At 36.9% G+C, this 24,971-nt stretch overlaps 2 protein-coding genes across 5 annotated transcripts; both read left to right on the top strand.

The window, feature by feature from the left end:
- Positions 1 to 1,374: 1,374 nt before the first annotated feature.
- Positions 1,375 to 23,887, top strand: LOC149844665 (uncharacterized). 4 transcript variants are annotated; one of them, XM_089995043.1, is made up of 4 exons: positions 1,375 to 1,621; positions 1,853 to 3,550; positions 3,744 to 3,810; positions 23,872 to 23,887. In XM_089995043.1, exons 1-3 carry the CDS (start codon positions 1,571 to 1,573, stop codon positions 3,807 to 3,809), a joined length of 1,815 nt encoding a protein of 604 aa, XP_089851169.1. In that variant the 5' UTR covers positions 1,375 to 1,570; the 3' UTR covers position 3,810; positions 23,872 to 23,887. The 4 variants fall into 4 exon arrangements, with proteins under 4 accessions (XP_089851169.1, XP_089851158.1, XP_089851167.1 ...); XM_089995032.1 differs by lacking the exon at positions 23,872 to 23,887 and adding an exon at positions 12,277 to 12,731; XM_089995041.1 differs by lacking the exon at positions 23,872 to 23,887 and adding an exon at positions 12,250 to 12,731.
- LOC149844664 (uncharacterized) lies at positions 22,425 to 24,325 on the top strand. The gene is made up of 3 exons (XM_089985791.1): positions 22,425 to 22,922; positions 23,872 to 23,979; positions 24,206 to 24,325. The coding sequence occupies exons 1-3, from the start codon at positions 22,425 to 22,427 to the stop codon at positions 24,323 to 24,325; spliced, it is 726 nt and encodes a 241-aa protein (XP_089841917.1).
- Positions 24,326 to 24,971: the final 646 nt, after the last annotated feature.

The raw sequence follows: 24,971 nt of genomic DNA, 5'->3' as shown, positions 1-24,971 counted from the left end.
GACAACGATATATTCTTGGATCCACATTGTAAAGCAATTGTCAAGAAGTTTGAAAAGGATCAGAATTCTAATATACAATTTCCATCTACAATGCTATTTTCTAATAGAAAACAACACTCATGAAATTTTAAAGGAATCAGAATTCTAATTAAAAATTTCCATCTCCAATACCATTTTATAACAGAAAATTATAAAAAACTATTGATGTAACCAAGCTTTTTATTCAGTACGACCTTTTGTTGACCCAAAAACTAAAAAAATAGGCCAAAGTTCAGAGTTTAAGCTTGCGGAAAATCCAGAGAGACAAATGTTACCTTCGGCATCGTTAGATTTGGCCGTCCACTTTCCAACCCAGACATCGTATATATATATATATATATATATATATATATATATGAGAGAGTAATGGGTAGGTAATTAATGAAATATGATTAATGATATTTAATGGGTTTTTCAGGTTTTTTTATTTTATTTTTAAATTCTGACCGTGTACAGATGTGATCTATGTACTTGATTTTATAGGGATCAGCTCTTGAAGTGTACACGTGGGTGGGTTTTATAAGGTTCGAAAAATCAATGGTACAAAATCTTTGTAAATTTTTGAGGCTCCAAATATTTTTTTTCATGGAAAATACATGATCCAGGTGTGGATTCCTCGTAAATCGACTATTCAAAACTGCAAAAAAAAAATAAAAAAGCAGAAAAACCTATTAAGAAGGAAAATTTCATTAAGCACCTATCCATTCTTCTCTCTCTATATATATATATATAAAAGAAAGAAATCGGGCATGTAAAATTTAGTTTCCAAATAATATTTAAAATCTATGTGGTTGTTTTAAAATTTGATTTGAGGTTGTTTGTAAATATTTAAAGTTTTTGCAGCTCATCTTCTCTTTTTTTTTGTCGGTGGTATTTTATTGTTGACTTTCTTGTTCTCTTTATGAGCTCTTATAATTTAAAAAACTGACTTAAAATGTTTTTTTTTAGAATTGCATCAAATTATTTGACAAACTAAAAAGTTTAGTCTTACTTTGAAGAGTGAAAACTTTTTATGGGCATATATAATGTAAATTTTACTTAAAGACTAATGCTCTTTAGGAGCTTGTTAATTGCATTTATATTTGCTTTCGCATTTGCCTATGCCTGTTCAAGTCTAGGCCTTGACTTTGGATTGAAACTCAACATTTTTTTTCGATGTTCAATATTTCTAGACACTTTGATGAGTGAAAAAATAAAGTTTAAAAAAAAGAAGTTTTCTAAAAACTAAGCTTTCTACGTGGCAAGAATAGCATGTTCATTTTTAATTGCAAACTCTGAAAAGTTTGTTTGGGGGTATTTATGAAAAGAGAGGCCCCAGATTTTATAGTTTGGTGACCTTTATATGTATCACACAACGTTTCCTCTACTTCCCTTGGGAGGACTCTTCTGCACCCCAAACTTTCCAATCTCGCAAAGAGAGAGGATTAATGCATGGTAGCCTGTAGGGTTTCTTTGATTCAATCTTGTCCCGTCTAACGCGTTTATTTTTTTTCTCCTCTTGTCTTCTTTTTGTTTTTTTGCTTTTTCAGGGATGAAGGATTCTTCAAGACCAATAAAAAGCGGTTCCAAGAATGACGATGAGGTCAGTAACAAAACATAGAACACTGATTTTCTTGGTGATTGAAGAAAACCTGATTGGTTTTGGGTGGAATTACATGTTGAATTTGTGCTTCATGGTCGGTTTAGGGTTAGGTTTTTTCTTCTGTGGGCGTTCCTCCATTTGGAATTGATATGTTTGGATGCTTTCCCTTTTTCTTTTTCTTTACGATTCTCGAATCTGGACTGATTCTGCGGCGTGAATCTCTACGGCCAGGTACGGAGAGTGAAACGTAAGTCCAAGAAGCGTCGTCGCAATCGATCTGCATCTATTTCTAGTTCTGATTCGGAAGATTCATACACCAGGAGGAAACAGAGGCGGAAGGAGACGAAGAGGAAGAGGGCTCGAAGCTCTGGCAGCGATGACGACTCTATGGCGCGCCGGAAGAGGAGGAAGGGATCTAGGAAGTCAGATGGGGAGTATAGGAAGAAATCGAGTAAGGTGAAGCAGAAGAGGAAGAGGAGTACACGGTCTCGTAGGGATTCACCAAGTTCTTGTAGTAGCTATTCTTCGAGCGAGAGTTGCTCGACTTGTAGGGATCGCTGCAGCAGTGAAGAAGAAAGCAGTTATGGGAGGTCAAAAAGGACGGAGCATGTTAGAGGGGACGGGCCTAAGCAAGGTGAAGTGGGGAAGAGAAAATTGGTTAAGGGCAATGTAAGAAACAGTGATGGGCACAGCTCTGGGAGATCTTCCTCATGTAGCGGGTGCAGAGTTACTGAAGAGGAATCGATGGAGAACTTGCAAAATGTGGCAAAAGGAGAAAGTGGGGAACAACGAATGGATGATGAAGAGTTTATGGCATCACGATTTTTTTATGATAGTGGCTCTCGGAGAGGTGACGAATGTTACGTGGAACAGGGGAAGTATGAAAATCGGATATCTGCATCTTTTGGTACTGAGAATACTACTGAAAACAAAACTATAGAAGACAGTGAAAGATGGGAAATGGGTGCAGAATCTGCAGATGATAGTATCCCTTTTATTGATTCAAGTAATATAGTGAAGATTAATCCTTACAAAATTCATGAAAACGGGAGAGAAGCACATCCTCCAAATGATGTGCATGATGGGAGGGGATCACAAGATGGTCACGAACATTCTGATCAAGATGATGGTTCAATCAATCGTGGGGTTGGTGGTAATGCTGCTAGCTCCACCAATCATGGTAGTTCTGATGCCAAGAATTTGGAAGAAATATTAAGACAGAAGGCGTTGGAAAATTTCAAAAGTTTCCATGACAAACAGCATGAAAAATCACAATCACTTGTAAATGAGCAAGTCAATGGTGGTGGCTGTACACAAGCGATTGCAAAAGATGATGGTAAAGGAACTGAGAGGCTTTCTTGTGGCAAGGCAAGCAGGGTGACTGAAGGAAGTTCTGTTGGCATGTCAGATGGGGGTCATTCTACTAGTAGGACTCTAGGAGCTGAAGAATGTGGTTGGAATAGTGGCAACATTCAATCAAATTATTCTGATTCATTACAAGACAGAAAATTTGTGTCTTCTTCTATTCACATTTCCACAGTCTGCGACTTTGAGAAGAATAATAATAATTGCAAAGATGCTGAAGTGAGTGAAGCTAGACAAGGTACCGGTGGCAATAGGAATTCTGCTTCTGGTAAGAACAAAAGGCGAAAAGTCACTACTGTATCAATGGGAACTCCTACAACAGTGTCAGGAGAAAAAGACAATTTGCAGAAGGAATCTATTGTGAGATCAGGGTCTGATCCTGTAAGTAGTGTGGTGCATGATGTAGGGGCCAGTGGATCTAATAGACCTGCTTCAGTTGCTTCAAGAGGTCCTGATTCTGTTAAGAATAATTTTGGTCTAAATGGCAGTGAGCGAGTAACAGCGGAAAATTCACAATTTGAGAAAAAGACCATGTCTGTCATGCGTGGGGGGGAACTGGTGCAGGTAAGTGGTAGTGCTTTTATGTAGCTTCTCATAGTGGTGTACCTGTAACGATATATGACATGTTTAAAGCTGACCATTATTTGTTTTACCTCCAAAAGAGTTGGACTTATAACTGCCATCAAATGTAATCTGTGAAATTCTAATTGGAGAGAGTGCTGTAAATACTAACGTGCTGATGGCAATTGTCTTACAGGTGAGTTACAAAGTTTACATCCCTAAGAAGGCCCCAGCACTGGCAAGGCGGCAGCTGCAGCGTTAAGGTGTGAAATGTATTATGCACTCGTAGCACATAACTTTTGCTTGGATTAGGAAAGGTTTCTTTACTTGGTCTTTTGTCACCATCTCAATCGGTTGCTTTTACTTATAGTCCTCAAGTTAATAGGCATCTTTTTGTCTTACGTCTCTTCCATCCTAAAGTGAACAAAAAATATGTTGTATGTTCTCCATCTCTTAGTAAGACTATTTGTTGGTTTATATGTTTCTCCTTATAAATTTGGCTTGATCTTAATTGATTGTATATGGTTTCCTGTGCCCACTAGGTGATTAATCAATAGTGCCAAGGTCACTTTTCTTACATTATTTCTCTATTCATTTGGCACCTCCTTCTTCTCTTCAGACACCTTTAACATGTGGGGTCTTAGGAATTTATTGTGTACAATGCAATTCCGTTTCCAAGATTTGTTAGATATTTACTGTGCATGAATCAATTGTGTGTGCGCTCCCCCATGCTCCTGTCTGTGTGGGAGGCGGGCGTCAGACTTAGCTGGGTTAGCTAGATTCTTTCAGCCAAAATAGCAAAATCTTCTTGGAGACTTGATTCTGTGATTTTGGATTGCTCTTTTCCAAGAGCATGCTTCCAACAGATAACATTCTTTGCAATGTGTAGCTTGTTCAATCTGGGAAAGTGTACACCTAATCTTTCATCAAGTTTTATTTGCTGTCACATGGAAAATGACATGGTGTTCCATTATGAATAACACATAAGGGGACACAAGGACTATATTGAAGTATCCCTGTTAAAGCTGGAAATAATGTTCCTCGGTGCTCATGCCAGACTACAATTGCTGTGCATATAAAAATTTGTGGGCTTACATGTGTTCATCACATTTGTCTATGATTTAGGAGCATAAAATGGAGAGATTAACATGTGTGCACCCATGGCAGTCATCATGTAAAGAACTTGGTGGATATTAACATACAGGTTCATATAGCTTGGGCACACACAGCAATTTGATAAAATATGGTGAATTGGTGTTCAAGCCATGGGCTAAAACAGATCTTATATTCAAGTAACAAGGCTTATTAGCAATACAGTCCACCTAAGTTTAGAGAATCTAGTAACCAACCCAAGTGTTAATTATTTATTATATTTGGACTTAGGAGTGCATATGTATGGATGAATGACATGCCTCTGTGTTGTACCATATATCCATGGTATTTTCCATGTTTTAGCTATGCATCATGGACAATAGCCATGGAAAAATGGTGCATCACTTATGCATGTGGTGCAAAAAAGATTGCCTAAAAGCGGGATAATGATTACTTGATCATACACATAAGTTCCAAAATCCAAATTTATATAGAGCACTTGTTAGTTATACATTAGTGAAGAATAGTTTAAGAGTTAGTAGGAAAAGTAGAAAAATACATAGAGTGCAAGTTTAGTGAGGAAGTACAAGAGTTGTCGGGTCGAGGAAGTGGGAAGCAGAAAGAAGGAAGCGAGATACTTCTAAATTTTTAGGAAGAGGAAAGCGAGTGACGACTTAGAAGCAAACCAAGAATCGTCTTGGAAGTGAGAAGGGAAGCGAAGAGGGAAGAGACCTAGGATTTGAATGGGATGCAAATAGGAATCAAGTTTTCTCGATATTGGGCAAAAAAAAATTTGTTATGGGCTCCAATTCCCCCCCAAAAAAAGAAAACCTTAAGGACGCTAGTGTGCCACTCGTGACACCTTTATGAGTTTTATGTTTACCTAACTGGTGGTAAATCCTAGTTGAAAGATGAAGTGTTTGGTCCACTTGGTGGGCTTGCTACTGTCCAAAGCAGCCCTGACGATTTTCAAAATTGCGGGTACGGAGACATGGCTATATATATATAAATAATTTGTTTGGACTTTGGATCAAGTTGGACCCAATCTATCTTGTATATTTTTATTATATATTTTTTGGGTAGATTGTGGGTGGATGATATTTTGGGTAGATTGTGGTGTGGATGAATTTTTTTTAAAGAAAGAGACCACAAATTTCTGGTAAAAAAGCTGGATTTTGTGTTGGGTCACAGTTGGACCCGACCCAAACTGACCCACAACATACCTATGCCGCACTCGGTACTTGTACTCTTACTCAGGCATGTCGACGGTAAGGTAGGTCATTTGTTGTGTCTATGTTACATAGCTCTTGTCCTAAGTAGTCAAAAGCGCTAGTCGGCACCTAGGCACGACCCCCCCTAAAAGGCCTAGTCGGTGCCTAGGTGGGACTAGTCGGGGACCTAAAAAAAATTAAAAATTATAATAAAATTTTAAAAATAATATAAAATTCAACACAATTTATGAAGCTAAACTGAAACTTGAAAAAAATCATGAATGAATCTAAATAATTAAAATGTCGTTACATTTCTAACATTCAACTTTGTCTAAACAAATATTTGCTTAGTTGCATCATCTTGAGATTATTTTTTGTTTGTCTTTTCATTTTTATTTTTATTTTTTCTCTTTTTTCGCTTCTCCCTCGCTTCCTAGGTCGCTTCCGATTCGCTTCCTAGGTCTCTTCTGGTTCACTTTCGAGACAATTCCTGGTTCGCTTCTAAGTCGTCTCGCGCTTCTCGCTTCCAAAAAATTGGAAGTGCCTTGTTTTCGCTTTTCGCTCCCGCTTCCCCGACTGGCAACTCTGGTTGGGACCTCCCCCAAACGGCTCTATGGTTTAATGACCATAGAGCCCTTGGTCATTTAGAAAAAAACATAAAAGAAAAAAAGAAAAAATAACAAAACAGTCCCTAGTGGACTGTGCTACAAGAGGCAAAAAAAATAGAAATGCCCCTGGTTGCAAAACTATATATATATATATATATATTAACATCCTCCTTCAAACTTGTAGTGAGATCACCAAAAATTTGTTAAGGAGAAACAAAAAGCAAGGTGCTGAAGAGCTTTTATGAAAAAATCAGCAAGCTGGTACTCCAATGTGACGTACAGTAATTCAATAGTTTATTTCAGATACTCATCACGTACGTAATGACAGTCCATCTCAATATGTTTTGTTTTTTCATAGAAAGTGTGGTTGCTTGCAATGTAAATTGCACTTTTGTTGTCACTGCACATCTTCGAAGATTTGGAGATGAAAACTCTCATGTGTTGGAGAAGACTCTGTAGCCATATAGGCTTCATTGTTGTCGTAACCATAACTCAATATTTTGCTTCAGTTGAAGATAACGAGACCTTTTGTTGTTTTTTGCACCTCTAAGAAATTAGAGAATCCCCTATAAAAATACAAAAACTAGTAGTTTAGATTCTATTATTTGGATTACCACCCCAATCAGCATTAGTGTAAGCAGTTAAATCTAATAAAGAGGAGGATAAAAAAAGCCCTTTTGAGATCGTATTTTTAATATAGCGAACAATCTTAATAACTGCACTCATATGTACTGTGGTTGGAGATGCTGAAATTGACTTGCTGCATGAACCACATGAGCGATATCAGGTCAAGTGATAGAAAGGTGAGCGATCTAATCAATTGGCGATAAGGAGTAGGATTTTCAAGTAGTATCTCATCTTCAAGTCTTAATTTAGCATTTATGACTTTTGGAGTCTCTACCTTCTTTTCATCAGAAATTCCTTAACACATATCTTAGCATCCAATTTCATTTGGGAGAGGATATATCATCTAGGTTAGTAGGCAACTTCAATTCTTAAAAAATATATCAAAAATCCCAAGTCAGACATATCAAAAATTTTCTTTAAAACATATTTAATTTCACTAACTCCTTTTGTCATTTCTTGTAATGATCATGCCATCAACATATAGCAGAAGTATTACAATATTAGTACCTCTTTTCTTAACAAAAAGAACAGTGTCAGTATAACAATAAATAAATCTCAAATTAATCAAAACATGACTAAATTTATCATACAAAGCCTTAAGTGCTTGTTTAAGACCATACAAGGCTTTTTTTAATTTTGGAGTTTTACCATTAATATCCACTCCCAACGGGGGGATCTATGTAGACTTCCTTACAAAGTTCACCATTTAAAAAAGCATTTTTAACATTTAGTTGATAAATCAGCCATTTTTTGATAGATGTTGCGGACACTAGTCATCTTAGCGATACAGACAAAGGTTTTTTCATAATTTACTCCATATTCTTGAACATACCCTTTGACAACCAACCTTGCTTTATACCTTTCTAAGGATCCATCGCTTTTGGTAATTACTTTAAAGAGTCATCTACATCCTATAGGTTTCTTGCCTAGAGGAAGATCAACTATTTCACAAGTGTTGGCTTTTTTATGGACATCATGCTCTATTTTCATTGCTTTAATCCAATGCGGATATTTTTTTGGTATCTTTATAATTGGATGGTTCATAATAAGAATGAAGAAATATTAAACAAGCTCTAAAGTTTGGGAAAAAAGAATCATAAGATACAAATTTATTAAGAGCATTAGAGATTCGATTAGATCTCCTAAGTTGAGATTCCTCTAAGGGTATATTTTGAGTGAACTTGTCAAGAGCACGTGGTTGATCACTTTCTCCACGTCGAGTATAAACATGCATATTTTCAATTGGTTTTTCATTTTGATGACATATTTCATCAACAACCGGATGTTCATTACTAGAAGCATCATTTAAGCAAAGATCAACAACATCATTAGAGTCAAGTTGGTTAGATTCATCAAGTCTTGGTAAAAGATCAAATATAAATGTATAGTCAATTTCTTCTTTAATTTCTTTATTATCAAATCCACTTCCATTTTCTAAGAAGGTAACATCTTTAGAAACATAAAGCTTGTTGTTCTTTGGGTCAAAGCAATGATACCTTTTTTTATTTTCCCCTTATCCCAAGAAAACACACTAAATGGCTTTGGGCGATAGTTTATCATTTTTATGAGTAAGTACAAAACATTTACATCCAAAAATTCTCATTCATTTAAAATCGGGAGTCATTTTGAATAGTTTTTCAAATGGGGAGACATTTTGCAACGAAGATGAAGGTATTCTATTTATTAAGTAGGTTGAAGTTAACATGACTTTGGCCCAAGATTGTTTTGAAATGTCCCTAAAAATAAGAAAAGTCCTAGAGGTTTCTATTATGTATATGCTTTATTTCCGCTAATCCATTTTGCTGGGGAGTTTTAGGGCAAGTCTTTTGATGACAAATGTCATGTTTCAAATAATTTTAAAAATCATTTGACATATATTCACCTCCCGAATCAGATCTAAGGATAAATATGTTACTAAGAAATTGATTTTTAATTATTATATAAAATTTCTTAAAGAAAGATAACACTTTGGATTTAAAATTTAGAAAGTAAATCCATGTATATCTAGTGAAGTCATAAAAAAAATATCATATGAGTAACCTCCTTTCGATATAACCGGTAAAGGACCCCATACATCTGAATGCACTAATTCAAAAAGGAATTGCTTTTTATTTTTCAAAAAATACAATCTTTACAAGATATATCCTTTGCATTACAAATATTTTCCAAAAACGGAAAGAGATACATCTTTGAAAAACTAGGATGCCCAAGTTTCTTATGTCAAGTATCAATGCTTTTATCTTGAACATGATTACAAAATGACTTAGGTAAAAGAGTAAAAAATCCATGAAGTAAAATGGCTTTGCCCTATCAGCTTCTCAGACTGGAGATCCTGCACGACGCAATCTTTTGATGAGAAAAAGACTTTGTATCCATGTCGTATATTTGAGAAACCGAAGAAAGATTTAAATTTAATTTTGAAACAAGTTTTGTTTTTGGAACAAGAAGTTTTTGAATCAAGAGTTCTCGTACTATTTATTTTTAAAGAGGTTTAGAGAGAACATTCTCATGAGGGATCATATGAAAGAAAGCACTCGAGTCAAGAATTCACATACCTAGAGGAGATGACGAGGATGCAATGGTAGCACCCGAAGTAAAAGATGATTTGAGTAGTTGATGTAGTGCCGCCGATATTTGACTTAGAGTGTCTTTGATATCTCCTCCATTCTTGATATATTCTTCCTTATCGGGTGTGGTTTCTTCGACAGAAGCGACTTTGCCTTTAAGTTCCTTAAGCTTTGGGCAAACCGGTTTAATATGTCTTGGTTCATTACAAAAATGACAAATAGCACCCTTCCTATATCCACTATTATAGTTATTTTGTCTTATAAAGTGAGGGGACCTATAAGCCCTTACATTTAAACCCGGCCTAGTAACAGCCAAAACATCTTCATTTTTAATAGTTATGCCAAGATGTGTTTCTTCTTGGCATACCTCGGCAAGAGTATCTTCAAGATGCATGACCTTAGTCCTATGAAGAAGAGATGATCTATTCAAATTTCGTTCATGAAGGAATTGAAAAAAATGTTATTTCTCAATTTGCTCTTTTCTTAATTCAATATCTTTGAGAGTTACCCATTTTGGCTCAAGAAGTGCCAATTCGTACCAAAGAGGAGACAAGACACTAAAATAATCATGGACATTCATGTTCCATTGTTTTGTGGTTCTAATCGTGTCTTGATAAAAATAGTCTAGCAAGATCTTTTGGAGTATACATACCCGTAAGAAAGAACCACGCTTCATTGGCTCTTCTAAACTTAGGAATGTTGTCACATATTTTTATGTCAACATTGTTCATGAACCATGCTAAAATCTTAACATGGTTGTTTTTCTAATCTTCTACCTTAAATTGATGTTCATGGATAGCCTTAGTGGAATCCTCTCCTTCAAGGGTTTTTTCAACTCCTTCCATTTGGTGAGCTTTAAAGATGGTTTGGGAGTCATGCTCATCACAAATCCTCAAAGTTTATTGCCTTTGAGGTGATTTTTCATTGCCGAAGCCCACATCATAGAGTTGTTCCGTTGAGTTTGAAGGAGAGCTTAACTCTTGATTCATGCTCCATGACGAACAACAAGAGAAGTGGATAGAGTAGAAGAGAGAGAGAAAATGAACTTATATCACGAACACGATCTTCGATCACCATAAATAAAGCCTACAAGATCAATAGAACTTAAAGGGATCTGATACCATGTAATGAAATCTTAAGTGCACTAGAGAGATACCCACAAAGGGAGATAAAGAGTGCACAACCACACAAATATAAAGCCACTAGTGGCCGAGATACAAAGAGCCAACTAAGGGCTATACACAATCCTCAATAAAAACAATATAGATGTTATTGATAAAATGCTCCCACTGAGTCATACATGGAAAGGGGCTGTTAACCCCTATTTATACAACAAATGGGCCAAAGGGGAGGAGGTCCCATAGAACTGTTGGGACCTCCCCCAACAGTCATTTTTATGACCGTTGGGATGAGGTCCCAACAGCTCTATGGTTTAATGACCATATAGTCCTTGGTCATTTAAAAAAAGAAAACAGAAAAAAATGACAAAATAGTCCTTAGTAGATTGTGCTAATTACAAGAGGTAAAAAGACAGAAATGCCCCTGATTACAAATATATATATATATATATATATATATATATATATATATATATATATATATATATATATATATATATATTAACATCCTTGATCATCACAGACCTGATTCTTTAACTTCTGCACTGTTGCAAGGGTTTGTTGTAGCAAGGCTCGTCACTTGCATTGTGGCTCACCATTTGTGATGTTGAATTCAATCAATGAGTGAAGTACTTTTTGGCCAAGCAATTGGTTATGGAGGCCAGGGTTCCTTTAAATCATGTTTTTCTTTCTCTTTACCTCAGCCTCTTTTTAGTTGTGATGAGCAGCTAATATCACTTCACCTCCAAGCTTCTCTTGGGTGTGAGATTCCTTGGTTTGTTTTGTGCTACCAACTTTTGTGAAATTTCCTTATTCAGCAATGTGTGTTTCTGTACATTTTCTTCATTGCTGCTGTTAGTGCACAAATATCTTAGTTTGAATGCTATCACAGCCCTTGGGCTAGCATTTCCATTGATGAAATGTTCATTGGACTTAGTTGGAAAGAACGTTTATTGTTTTTTGATGACTTCCTATTTTGTTGATCTATTTATGATTCAAAATAAATATGAGGAATGGTTGCTCTATGTTGATTATGAGTTTCATACCCTTTGAAAAAGTATTTCTTTATTTTTTGTGTTTGATGTAGTATCCCCATCATCATCATCATCATCATCATCATCAAACAGTACAACATAGGATAATCTATTTTTCTTTCTATGGATGTCTGCATGGTTTTACTCGCTCAACCTTACACATGGGACTGCTTGTTCCATAAATTTTACACATAGGATGCTTGTTCCATAAATTTTATGTCCTCTTTCGTACTCCTTGATGAACACATTTGGTGGATCTACCAGTTATTAACCCTTTTAGTACTCCCTTCACAGAAAGGATCATTTATGCTGTACTTGTTCCTTAAAAAAAAGAAAATCTGAACTTTTTATGCTCATGATTATAGTTTGTAATATTAAACCTATTTTACTTGTCTTTAAACATTACAGCTTACTGTGTGCTTTTTACATGGGAGTATTTGACTAGCTAATATGATCTGAGGCAACTTCGTAGTTGCCATCTGAACTTTGAGAGCTCTCTCCCGGAGATGCAGGTGAAGAAATTCACAAGGAATGAACATGTTTTGGGTGGAGTTTTCTTAATTCAGTCTTTGCACATGTTTTTTGCTTGTTGGGGCTCCACTGGAACCTTTTGGAGTCCTCACAGTTTGTTGTGAAGACCAATGTCCCCCACTTATTGCCGTAGAAGATAGTTCATGGAAGAGGTTCTCTTTTGGAATGAGAAGTGTCCTATAAGATGCTGAAGCGCTTCTTCTTGTAAACGCTATGTAGAGATGGATATTTAGGCATTTGACTTTCTTTTGTTATAATAGTGGGAAGGAATAACTTTTCTTCTCAACACTGCTGAAAGGGGTTATTCAAAGTTCAAATCTATATGTATTGTAATGCTTCTTCTATCTGACAGAAATCTTTTCGCCATCTGAATGTAGTTGAACATCTTACTGCGGCTGGTCTGTTTCATCCTTCAGCCCTTGCTTTTATTGTTTCACTTAAGTATTAAATACAATGTCATAATTTCTCAAATGAATGCGGTTCTGTTTTAGTTCATACCTTGATTGATGATCCATTTTAACCAGTTGCACTGTAGCATCTTCAATAAACAATATCATTTGTGTCGTTCTGTTAAATATTGAACATATTGTCCTAGTTTCTCAGGACTTTGGCTCTATTTTAGTTTCAAAACATCCATTGAAGATTATGCAAAAAAAGTTTCACAATACCTTCACTGAATATCCATTTTACCCAGGTATGAGTTCCATGAAATACTTTTTCATACAAGTTTGTCTCTACATCATTTCAGTACCTTTGGCGATAATCCCTTTTAACCAGTTGTATGGCAAGCAATTAAGCCTGTGCCCTTCCTGTGCAAGGACTGCAAAATTTTATGAAAGTTTTTTCTCTAAAATTTCTCTTTGGTCATTACCTAGTGTTTAAATAAATCAGTATCCGTTTGAAAAATGGCACAAAATTGTCGGCTTATGAAGATATGGAGTTGGTGGTTGAAAAAAAAAATCCACTGAGCCTAAATTTTTGTTTTCTTTTTTCCTGTCTATATTGTGTTCTTTGTTTATCTCGACCAGAGCGTCATTGCTCTCAATTCCTTTTATGTTCTAAAATTAAATATCAAACTAGTATCAATAAATTTCGTAACCATGAAGAGCACATTTTTTGGAATTCTTGGGAAAAGAAAAATGGTGGGAATTACAAATGCCCATTGCTTCACTCCATATTACCACTTACTGCGTGTTCTGTTGGGAATACAAAATATAGACGCAAAAATTTATTTGCTACAACAACCATTGTATTACAATCACTTTATATAGGAAAAAATAATTAGTTCGTGGTTTGAATATTAAAATCTTAAGGAATGTTTTATAATTGAAACTGTTATGGCTGTGATTCACACTCACTGACATGATCATAAAATCAAGGAATCTGGTCTCCAAGAATTTACAAACGAATCATATAATGTTTACCAAATTAAACTCGACGCCAGAGACATCTTGAAGAATACCAATGAACAAAAAATTAAATTGCGTTGGTCTTATGTGACGTACCAATAAACAAAAGATTGAATTATATATTTCTTTCCATATTCATACCATAGTCACGTCTTTCACTATTGTCATGATCAAAACTTACTGTATTCTTCTTGAAGCACTACCAAAAGGATAATTAAGAGTGGTTAATTGCCCCCCCTTGATGTGACCGTGATGGAGATGTTCATAGTGTGGTGGAACCTGCATCCGTTGTCGAAGATGCAAGATAAGCTTTTCCCAAGATATTTCATCAAGGAAATATACAAGTGGTTAAGCAGGAAGGCATTGTAAAGTAAACAAATTATTCAGTTTTGACAGCTTTTGGATCTGAAGGGATTAGGACCTGGTACTGATAATGTCTACAGCCTGCATGCCAGGTCTTAACTTGAACAAGTATCACAATCATAAAGAGTAAATCAACTAATGACATACATACAACCCCCATCTTTTGGAGAATTGGGGATACGAACTTTACATTAGTTTATGAGCTCAGCTTGAAACTTGCTTGCTGATTGTAAGTGAGATCTCCATATAACCAACACGTCCTTGATATTATTGATCAATGGAAATTAATAAATCCTCTATCCTGATATATATACAGGGAAGGGAACCATTCAACCAAAGAAAGGTCTAAAATCTACAACCAATAATCAAGGGCATAACGATCGAGTTTTTCTTTGATCGTACTTTACATATTAGATTTTTATCATTCATTTACTGAGTGACGTTTTGGATTATGAATTTTCAATGTTTAGATGTGTTTTTTAAAGCGTTAAAAATCAACCTCACAATACTTTGTAATGTAAAGTTTTAAATAAACTATGAGCCATCGATTTTTCACGTTTCAGAAAACATGATTATATGTCGTAAAGACTTCGTGTAAAGCATAATTTTTATTAAATAAATTTTAAAGAACAAATATAAGAGGTCCATCCATGAGATGATCAAGCATTGGAAAAGGGGAGACGTCCAATCGTTTGGTTGTAGATTTTGGACCTTCTTTTGGTTGAACGGTCTGCCTTATATATATATATATATATATATATATATATATATATATATATATATATATATATATATATATATATATATGAGAAAGTGTTTTATGATAGATCTGAACTATTAGCCGTGTTTAGCTTGCTCGATTTAGTGAGAATAAACTCTTGGATCATGTTTTTTTTATGAAAAAATACATTTTTATGAGCCAAAAAAATGGATGTCCTCGTAGAAATTGATTTTGGATCATTGAAAAACTCTATATACAGGTTAGATTCCGAAGATCCTAAAACAGGTTCCCACTAAACAAAACTTATAAATCACATCTATGGTGTTGGATGTGAGAAAAATCACAAAAAAATTATGATTTTTGAAGGGGCCTAACCGGGCAGAACGAGAAAAGGGGGTAGCACCAACACATTACTATATATATATATATATATATTGAGAACTGAACATATTAGGTCCTCTTTTCTCGTTCTTCCCCCTTAGACCCATAGATCTGAACCCTTACATGTGTTTAGCATGATTGATTTGGTGGGAATCAATTCTTGAATCATGTTCTTGACCAAAAAATGTATTTTTATAAGCGTACAAGTCAGATTGCGGTGATTCAAAAGTCTGTTTTCACTAAACAAAACCTATAGATCACTCTCTAAAAAGACATCTGACTTGTACTCTCTCTCTCATATATGTTCAGCATTCTCTCTAGGTTTTGTTTGAACACTATAGATCACCGTAAACAAAAGTCTGAACACTAATTTTTGAAGGGGCAGCACTCTCTCTCTCTCTCTATGGGAATGAAAACCTTCCTAATGAAATTTTTTTGGGTGTTTTTTTCAAAATTTTGACTGTACATGTGTTCAGCATGATCTATTTACTATAAATGGACACTTGGATTTTGGATTTTAGATAGAAAATATGGTACCGTTGATTTTGATACTTATAAAAACTTATCCATGCATCAGAATCAAATACTCCAAAAACTGATTCCTATAAAAACAAGCTATGATAGGAATTTTGAAAAATACACACCAAAAATCCAAGAAAAAAACCCTCACGAAAAACTAATTCACTTAATGAGCCCACCTCACTTCGAGGTAAAATTGTGGGTTGCAGATAGGACAACCCATCCTTACCTGCCCCAATCGTGATAAAACAATGGCAGCCCCCATGCACCAGTGGGATTCAATTCTGGGTCTTCAACTTGACGCAGGACTGGCTGACCATTCGAAGGATGAGCGAACCTTTAAATGCATGGTGCATCACATCATCATGCAATAATCCAACGTATCATCTCAGAAGGCAAGCACATGACGATTTTAAACGATATCTTGTAACATGAGATGCTCCAAAGCTTACCGGTTGCCTTAGGAGGTGGTGGCCGCACCGCTGGTGGCCATATTGGCAGCGGCAGAGACAGCTGCTGTGGCTACATCTGCGGCGATTGGTGTTACTGGCAGCGGCTGGCTGCTGTGGCCTGCACCCATTGTGGAGGATAGCAGATAAGCTTCCAGTGTCCAACAATATGGAAATGACCTCTCAAAAAAAATATGGAAATGACCACATAACACTCTCTAAATTAAGAGAGGGTGGTGTATGTTCTCCCCCGATGATTCACTGAATCCCACGTCTTTGTTCGGGGTCCGAATGAGCACCACGTATGTAAGCACATAGGGCTCGTATTCCCGTGTATGTTGACATCACTTAGCATCGGAGTCTGGTGCGGTTGCAAAGACTTAAGTACCCTTTCTTGCTATTCTTGTCATAAAACGATGGTTTGAGAAAATGACAAAAATGTCCATTCAAAAAAGGGAAACAAACGGTTCAAAAAAAGGAAAAACATGCCCTCCATCTAGAAAGTCGAGGATGATGTTGACTCTTCAAAGTCTACACAGCGAAACGAACCTTAACCGGCGATCCGGCGAAACGAACCTGAGCCATCAAAAATGTCTGTTTGAACTTTTCATCGTCATCTTCTTCTTCTTCCTACTCCGTAAAACACTGTAAAACCCTCATTCTCTCTAGAGAAGAAATCAAGGGAGGCAAAGAGTCGACAATCCGATGGTGATCGTCATCCTCTTTCAACTAGCAGTTGCTGGAATGCGTGGCTCCTCCGCCTTTGAGGGACACCTACAACAGAATCTTCCTCCAGTACACCTACAACGGAGTACAACCTCCGGCTTCCCCATCATGAACCTCAAGACTGCCATCGGGATGGCTGGCGACTACAGTCTGATCACAGCGAAGATCGTGCTAAAGGGGGCAGTGTTCGGCATCGCGATTTATGAAAATCGTGTCACAAAAAAAAATGGCAAATCGCAAAATCGAGTAGCGATTTATGAAAATCGCGTAGCAAAAAAATAAATAAATGGCAAATCGCTATGTGATTTTCGTAAATCGCTATATCGAGTAGCGATTTACGAAAATCACGTAGCAAAAAAATAAATAAATGGCAAATCACTATGTGATTTTCGTAAATCGCTATATCGAGTAGCGATTTACGAAAATCACGTAGCAAAAAAAAATGGCAAATCGCAAAATCGAGTAGCGATTTATGAAAATATCGTAGCAAAAAAATAAATAAATGGCAAATCGCTATGTGATTTTCGTAAATCGCTATATCGAGTAGCGATTTACGAAAATCACGTAGCAAAAAAAAATAAATGGCAAATCACTATGTGATTTTTGTAAATCGCTATATCAAGTAGCGATTTACGAAAATCACGTAGCGAAAAAAATGACAAATCGCTAAATCAAGTAGCGATTTATGAAAATTGCACAGCGAAAAAAATGGCAAATCGAGTAGCGATTTACGAAAATCGCAAAGCGAAAAAAAAAACAGAAAAATCGTGAAAAAGGGTGTTACAAAAACCACGAGCAAGAAACAACCGAATGAAACATGAGCACCACGATTAAACAAAACACTTTATTGCACTTTTTTGATAGTTACAAGAGAGAAAGAAAAGGAAAAAATTATACAAGGCCCCAAAAAACTCGCGCCGGGGGGATCCGTCGGACCCCCCTCCTGTAAGGGCAAAAACTCAGAATTAAGCTCCACAACTCATCAAGTTGAATGATGCTACACACGCCAGGGGGAGCCCCCAGACCCCTCTCCTGTAAGGGCAAAAACTCTGAATCAGGCTCCACAACTCATCAAGTTGAACGATGCTACAGTCAGTGTGCAGGTCAGTCGATGCTTGATAGAGCAATGTAGGATCGTCTGCTGGATGTGCACAGAAGTATAAAAAGAAGAAAGAGAGAGTGAGAGGGTTGATGTCCATGGCCTTCTCCAGGGGGGATTCCTTTCTCGGATAATCCTGCAGTGCAGGGACTGGGTCTTAAATAACCATCATCGGGGTACTTAAGTCTTTACAACCACTTTTTTTTTAGAATCGTCATTTTTTTTGCACCAATGGAGAAAAGGGTACTTAAATCTTTGCAATCGCATCAAACTCCAATGCTAAGTGATGCTGACAAACATGAGGATACAAGCTGCACATGCTTACATACATGGTGCTCTTTGGGACCCCGAACATGAGATGTAGCTACCTGCCCTGTGTGTGTGTGTGGGGGGGGGATATAACTTGCTTCGCTAAATTAAGTATAGTGACACTAATGCATCAAAACAAAAGTTTGAAAAGACACATGTTTTCACTCTAGTAAAAATCGGAGTTTTCCCTCTCCGAGTCAAAAGAGTATTTAATAATGCCAATGAGGCAACAATAATTGCCAGCACCAATGATGGGACCGCGATGGAGATGCCTATCACAATCTTCTTGGTGCCACCTGCATCCATTGTTGAAGATATAGCAGATAAACTTCATAGTAATGGGTTAATAAGGACCCTAAGATATACAACTTATTCAATTTTCAGAGCTTCTGGAGCTGAGGTTGTTGGGATGTGCTACAGATAAAGATCTTCCCATTGCATCTCAGTTTTTAGTTAGCTTCAACAAGTACCACAATTAGACTCAAACAGGAGCAAGTTTCCTGAGCTCGAAGACCTGGTCATGCCTATGGTTGTCAGTCCGGAGGCAGAAAACTCTGAGGCTAAGCCCCTTACCCGCAGGAGAGTGACACTTGCAGGAATCAAATCAAACCTCCCAATGACGTAGCTAGGATTCATGTGGGGGGGAGGGGGGGGGGGGGCAAATAGGGGTGTAGAAAAAAAATTGGTGTAATAGTCGGGGGTTTTGGGGGCAGCGCCCCAAATTTTTTTTTTTTGAAATAAAATAAAAATGGCTACAATTATTAATAAAAATCTATTTCATATGGACAAATCAAATTATAGGTTGCAGTCTTTCTTAACCTCAACGGAAAGTTCTTAAACATTATCTAATGGCAATATATAACACTGGTGCGATAATTTGAAGTTCATAACAATGCATAAATTTTATTTATGACAAAATAAATCAAAATATAAAAGTACCAACTAAAATGGACCCCGACGGTTACCCGCAGCATAAAATTCATCTATAAGAGAATCTATAACTAAAGTCATAGTATATTCTCGTTCAATGTATAATGTCATACAGTCAGCAAGAAAACTGTCATCCATTTTGTTACAAATTTCCGTCTTCACATGCTTCATCACTGAAAATGCTCGTTCGGTAGTGGTTGTAGAAACTGGTAATGTCAATACAAGACGAAATAATCTAGTTAGCATGACATAACTTTTTGACCTTCCACTTGCAACCAACTTTTGATACAAATCAGGTAGAGTAGGTACTTGAAATCGAGGATCAGAAACCACATTAATCTGATAATGTTGTAATTCTTCTTTCAAGTAAAATATATCTTGTGGTGTAAAATCTTGAGGATAGAACTTCTCTGCAAGCTTGCAAATATCAGCTATATTAAAGGATTCAAATGAGTTTCTAGGATCCAATATCGCACTAAGAGGAAGAGGTTTGACTGATGTATCATTAAATCTAGTAGTTAACCCCACCAACAAGAAATCTATAGCTTTATTGAAAACATCAAAATGATAGTGATGCTCAACTGAGGGATACTCACAACCACGGGATCGACCAACCATATATGAACCACTAAAGTCAGGTAGGCAAATATCATTTGTTGAACAAAATGATGTTACCTCTTGAAGGAATTCTTTCCAACTATCTTCTCTCAAAGCTTAAAGCACAATCTTTGTAGTGTAGACAAATCTCATAACAGTCAAGATATCTTGATTTTTCTTCTGAAGGGCCTGACATAGAATATCAGTAACTGCAAATATTCGATTCATCAAATGCAAGACAAATACAAATTCGAAACTTGTAATGCAAGTGTATGCACCATCAACTTCAACCTGAGATCTAGCACTTGAAGAATTTTCAATCAAACACTCAAATACTTTACATATTGCAACGTACATATCCATTAAGCTCTTTACAGATTCATAATGAGAACTCCAACGAGTAGCTCCAGCTCTATGCAAGTTCTCAATCTGATTAGCCCCACTTCCTGTCGATTGTTCCCCAATTTCTAACAAATGCTCAATTTCTTTTCTATGTGCAACTTTTAACTCACCAACACGCTTAGGCGAAGAAGTAATAATATTAACATTATCCAAATAAGAAAGGAATTGCCAAATGTCACGAACATCCTTAGCTGCAGAAACTAATATTAATTGCAAACAATGCGCAAAACAATTAACATAATATGCATAAGGACAATCCTTCAGAAATAAAGCTTGGAGCCTATTTCAAGTACCCCGCATATTACTAGCACCATCGTTCCCTTGTCCTCGCATATTCTGAATTTGAAGATTGTGACTACTAAGAATATCAGAAATTCAATTTTTCAGATTCAACGAGGTAGTATCACTAATACTTTTAATTGCAAAAAATCGCTCTTAAAATTCTCTCTTCATTGGCAAACCTCAATACAATGCACATTTGTTCTCGTTTAGATGCATCTTATACTTCATCAACAAGGATACAATACGTTGCATCTCCAACTTCATTACAAATCATACCTTATACTCGGTTTGCCATAATGTACACAATCTCCCTCTGGATATCTGGAGAACTGTATGTGGCATTTTTTGGAGCATGAGCCAAAACAACTTTACCAACATCTGCATTCATTTTTCCAGAATAATCAACCAGTTCAATAAAATTTCCACGATTCAATGAAGATAAAGATTCATCATGGTTCCTAAATGCGCAACCTTGGAGCACTAATCACTGAAGAGCTAACATTGAGGTTCTTACTCTCAAACGATCTTTGTGACGCTCTTCTTGGGATACAACATTCATCACTTTGTCAATGTGATGACCCGGTCTCATCAAAATCTTTGCATTTCTTACACATACATTATGATATGAAGACGGTGAAGAACCAACGTGAGTAAGAAAAACACATTTTTCTCCTTAACTAACCATCTTCCAATTATTAAACTCAATCGTTGCCAATGCTGAGAGATTCGAAGAATGACTATTATCAAGAAAAAGAAAGCAATAAAAACAATATGCTTTATCTTCTGTCGGAGAATACTCTAGCTAACAAAACTTATCATACCAATGTTCTTGACATCGATGCACTTGTTTACCACATTGTCTACTTGGGTATTGTACAAGTTTTAGTTAAAAAGATCTCTCCCTAAGATAAGTCCGTCTAATTCAATCTATTTCATTAACAAGGTGATCACACATACACTTTCTTTTACCCGGATCTCTTTCAATATAAAAATCAGATTCAAAAGTTGGATTCGGAGATGGAATATGCTCAAATGATGAAGAAATGGTTGGAGTAGGACTTGGAGTTTCCTCGACTTATCCATCTGAAGAGTTATCTAACTTAAAAAAAAATGATAACAAGTTTTTCCTTTTCTTAGTGCTCAAAGATTGTCCTTTTTCCATTTCAAATTCTACAAATAAATAAGATACTACATGAGCAATCAGTAAGTGTATGATATTTTATGACATTTAAGGATTTTTTCATGCAACAATTATAAATGTTAGACACGCAGAAACATAAAAGTAGTAGTAAGAGGGATAAGTCCATAAAAGCCTATACTTCCTAATATCAAAATCTAATGGAATAGCTTAAAATGATGCAATTGAAGCTAAGAGAACAAAACAATACAAGAAAGCGAAGAAGCCAATGCCAGTAAATAGTTTCATTTTTCTCCTTGTCCACATTAGATGAGGAAAATATTTTAGGTGTGGATTTCGCTTCAACCACATCACTTAAGAGATTAGATTGTCAATGTATATCTTGTGTCATGACCTACTAGAGCATACTCTTTCTAAGAAAGTTTGTACCTAAACAAATGTCTAACATGGAAACTAAGCACAAGTAAATCTTATTCGCAAGAATGTTATTTGCAACACCATGTACCCACAACAACAAGAACTCTTAACTATTATATATAATGGCTGAAAAGTTATCTTGATAATGCAAATATCATCATTACATGATCTTGAAAAAAAACTAACCAAGCTTGCTGCCTCAGATTTAACAGTGATGGCGTCTAAGGGGAGGTGGGGTTGCTGTCATGTCTTCAGCAGTTTCATCATTGTTCCTGTCTCTCCTAAGTGCCACTACTGTCATCAATCAAGATTGTTGATTTGGGCCTCTCGATGATGCCTTCAAATGGATGAATAAAATTGATAAATTCGAGGAGAAGCATCTTGCACTACCATTGGAGTACAGGGTTATTGGTGAGCTCATGAATCGCCTCAAAGAAGCAACTGGGAAGGAAAGATTCATTCTCATTCAGAAGTTGAATCGTGCTGTGAGATTGGTGGAGTGGAAAGAGGCTTATGACCCAAATAATCCTGCGAATTTTGGAGTCATCCAACATGAACAAGTGGGACCTTCAGTTGATCTTCTAGAACATGCTGGATTCAAAAAGGAAAAGCAGATAATTCAGGGGACTGGAAATGATGAAGATGACAATGATGATTTCATTGAGGATAAGGATGATGTGCTGCTAGAGAAGCTTAATGCTATTGATCGGCAGATTGAACAGAAACTTTCAGAACTTGATCACACTTTTGGGAAGAAGGGTAAGGTTCTAGAGGAAGAGATCAGAGATCTTGCAGAGGAGAGAAATTCTTTGACTGAGAAGAAAAGAAGACCTCTATACAGAAAAGTAAGTGCCATCTGCTATCTAGCATGTTGTATTTCTCTATTTTATTTTATTGCATGACATACTTGAATTTCTAGATATATATTTGTTTTCACCCTTAGGGTGATAAAATTGACTTTTTGGTTTGATGCTAGCAAAAACTGTATGATTTTCTTACATTTTGTTTATTGTAGCTGAAAATTAACTTCATAGCAATCCATCTTCCACATGATTTGGATGTTTCAATTGACTCTTATTAAACTATGTCAAATAGTGACTTCCCTTATATCTTACCTTAGATCATCCCTCAGTTCAGGGACATCTCTGTTTGTTATCCTCTGCCTTGATCAACTTCCTTTTTGATACTTGTACCTCCTTATTCATCATCATCGTGGTTGTCAATATCATTATTGTCAGGGCTTGTTTTGTCTATGTAGGAATTTATACCTTTAATTATCGCAATAGATAGTGTAATGGATGGTGTGCTGGACCCCTTCATTGTTCTTTTTGTTCCCTATATCTTAATTTAAACTTGCAGATCACATGTTTGACATAACTGAAGCTTTTCTTCATTTTAACTAAGTTTAAGTCTCTCTTTTACTACTGCTCATTCATTTCCATGTCTTGCCAGTTAAAGTAAATGCTATTCAAAATATTGCGATCTTGAAAAAATAGTGTCTGACCCTGAACCCATTGAGCATATATGTAAGCATTTCTCACAATCCAGCATGCATGGGATCTGCGTATTCCTTTGGCTATTTAGACTGAATTATATATAGTTTATAACTTCCATATGTAATATGATAATCATGATTTAGCCTTTTGGGGAATTGTTTTCAGGGATTTGATGTGAAGTTGATAGATGTTAATCGGACATGTAAAGTTGTGTTATTGTTTTGTTGTTTAGTTTACTCTCAGTCTAACAGTGCCTTTATTTCTAGAGTTCTAATATACCTTTTCTTTTCCTTAAAAGGGAGGACAAGTAATAAAGTACACTGCTATATTAACTTGTGGTAACTATCATGGAGTTATTGGCTTTGCTAAAGCGAAAGATCCTGCAGTTCCAATTGCTCTTCAGAAGGTATCTACTAGAGGTCTCCTGATTAGAATGGTTTCATTGCCAATTTATTTTTCTCTCTCCATGGAATACTAAATTTGTCTGGATTCTTGAACTGGAAATTACTGGTTCTAAATCTACAAGAGTGGTCATAATATCTATGTAGTATTGATATTTGATTATTCTGCAAATTCTTTAGGACAACATTTCATCAACCTTATACTTATTCTGGCTATTCTGGTACAAATAGGGGAATCGCCGCAGGGAGGCCCGTCGGCTCCCTGCCGGCATCCCGGCGATAGCGATTCAGAGGGGAATCGCAGCAGAGAGCGGCCGTCGGCTCCTTGCCGGCCTCCAGACGCACGCATAGAGGGGGAAAGATGAGGGAGAAAACAGAGGGAGAGAGGGACAGAGAGACGGCGTACCTGGATTCCGCCGGCGTCGTCGGCTGCTGCAAGCAGGGAGCGAGAGATGGGGGAGAAAAGGAATACTTAACGGGACTGGAAGAGGAAGAGGAAGAGGAAGAGAACGAGGGTGATTTAAAACCTTACCGGGTTTCATATCCGGGTCGGGTCAGACCCGGTTTCTGAGGCAGGACTGGGCTACAGCCCAATCCTGCCCCCCCCCCCCCCAGCTCCGCTTTGAAACCTCCCCAACCCACTGTACCAAACCTAGGGGTGGCAATTTCTGACACGACCCGCCAACCGGCCTCTTAGGCGGGTTCGGGTTGGGCTTAAGCCAACCCATTTAATAAACGGGTCGACCCGCGTAACCCGTTTATTAAACAGGTCGGGTTCGGGTTGGGGGTATGCCAACCCGCCAACCCGGCTGACCCGTTTAATAAACGGGTTAGGCGGGTGGGTCAACCCGCCAACCCATCTGCCCGACCCGTCAACCTGCCAACCCGACCCGTCAACCCGCCAACCCGACCCGCCAACCTGACACGCGAACCTGAAAACCCGTTTACCCGACCCAACCCATTTATTAAATGGGTTGGCAGGTCGTGTCGGGTTACC

The sequence above is a fragment of the Nuphar pumila genome, chromosome 2, assembly GCF_984573655.1.
Source record: "Nuphar pumila chromosome 2, dmNupPumi1.hap1.1, whole genome shotgun sequence".
Lineage (NCBI taxonomy): Eukaryota > Viridiplantae > Streptophyta > Magnoliopsida > Nymphaeales > Nymphaeaceae > Nuphar > Nuphar pumila.
Note: the sequence above shows the minus strand (reverse complement) of the source record. Positions and strands in the feature narration are given on the sequence as shown.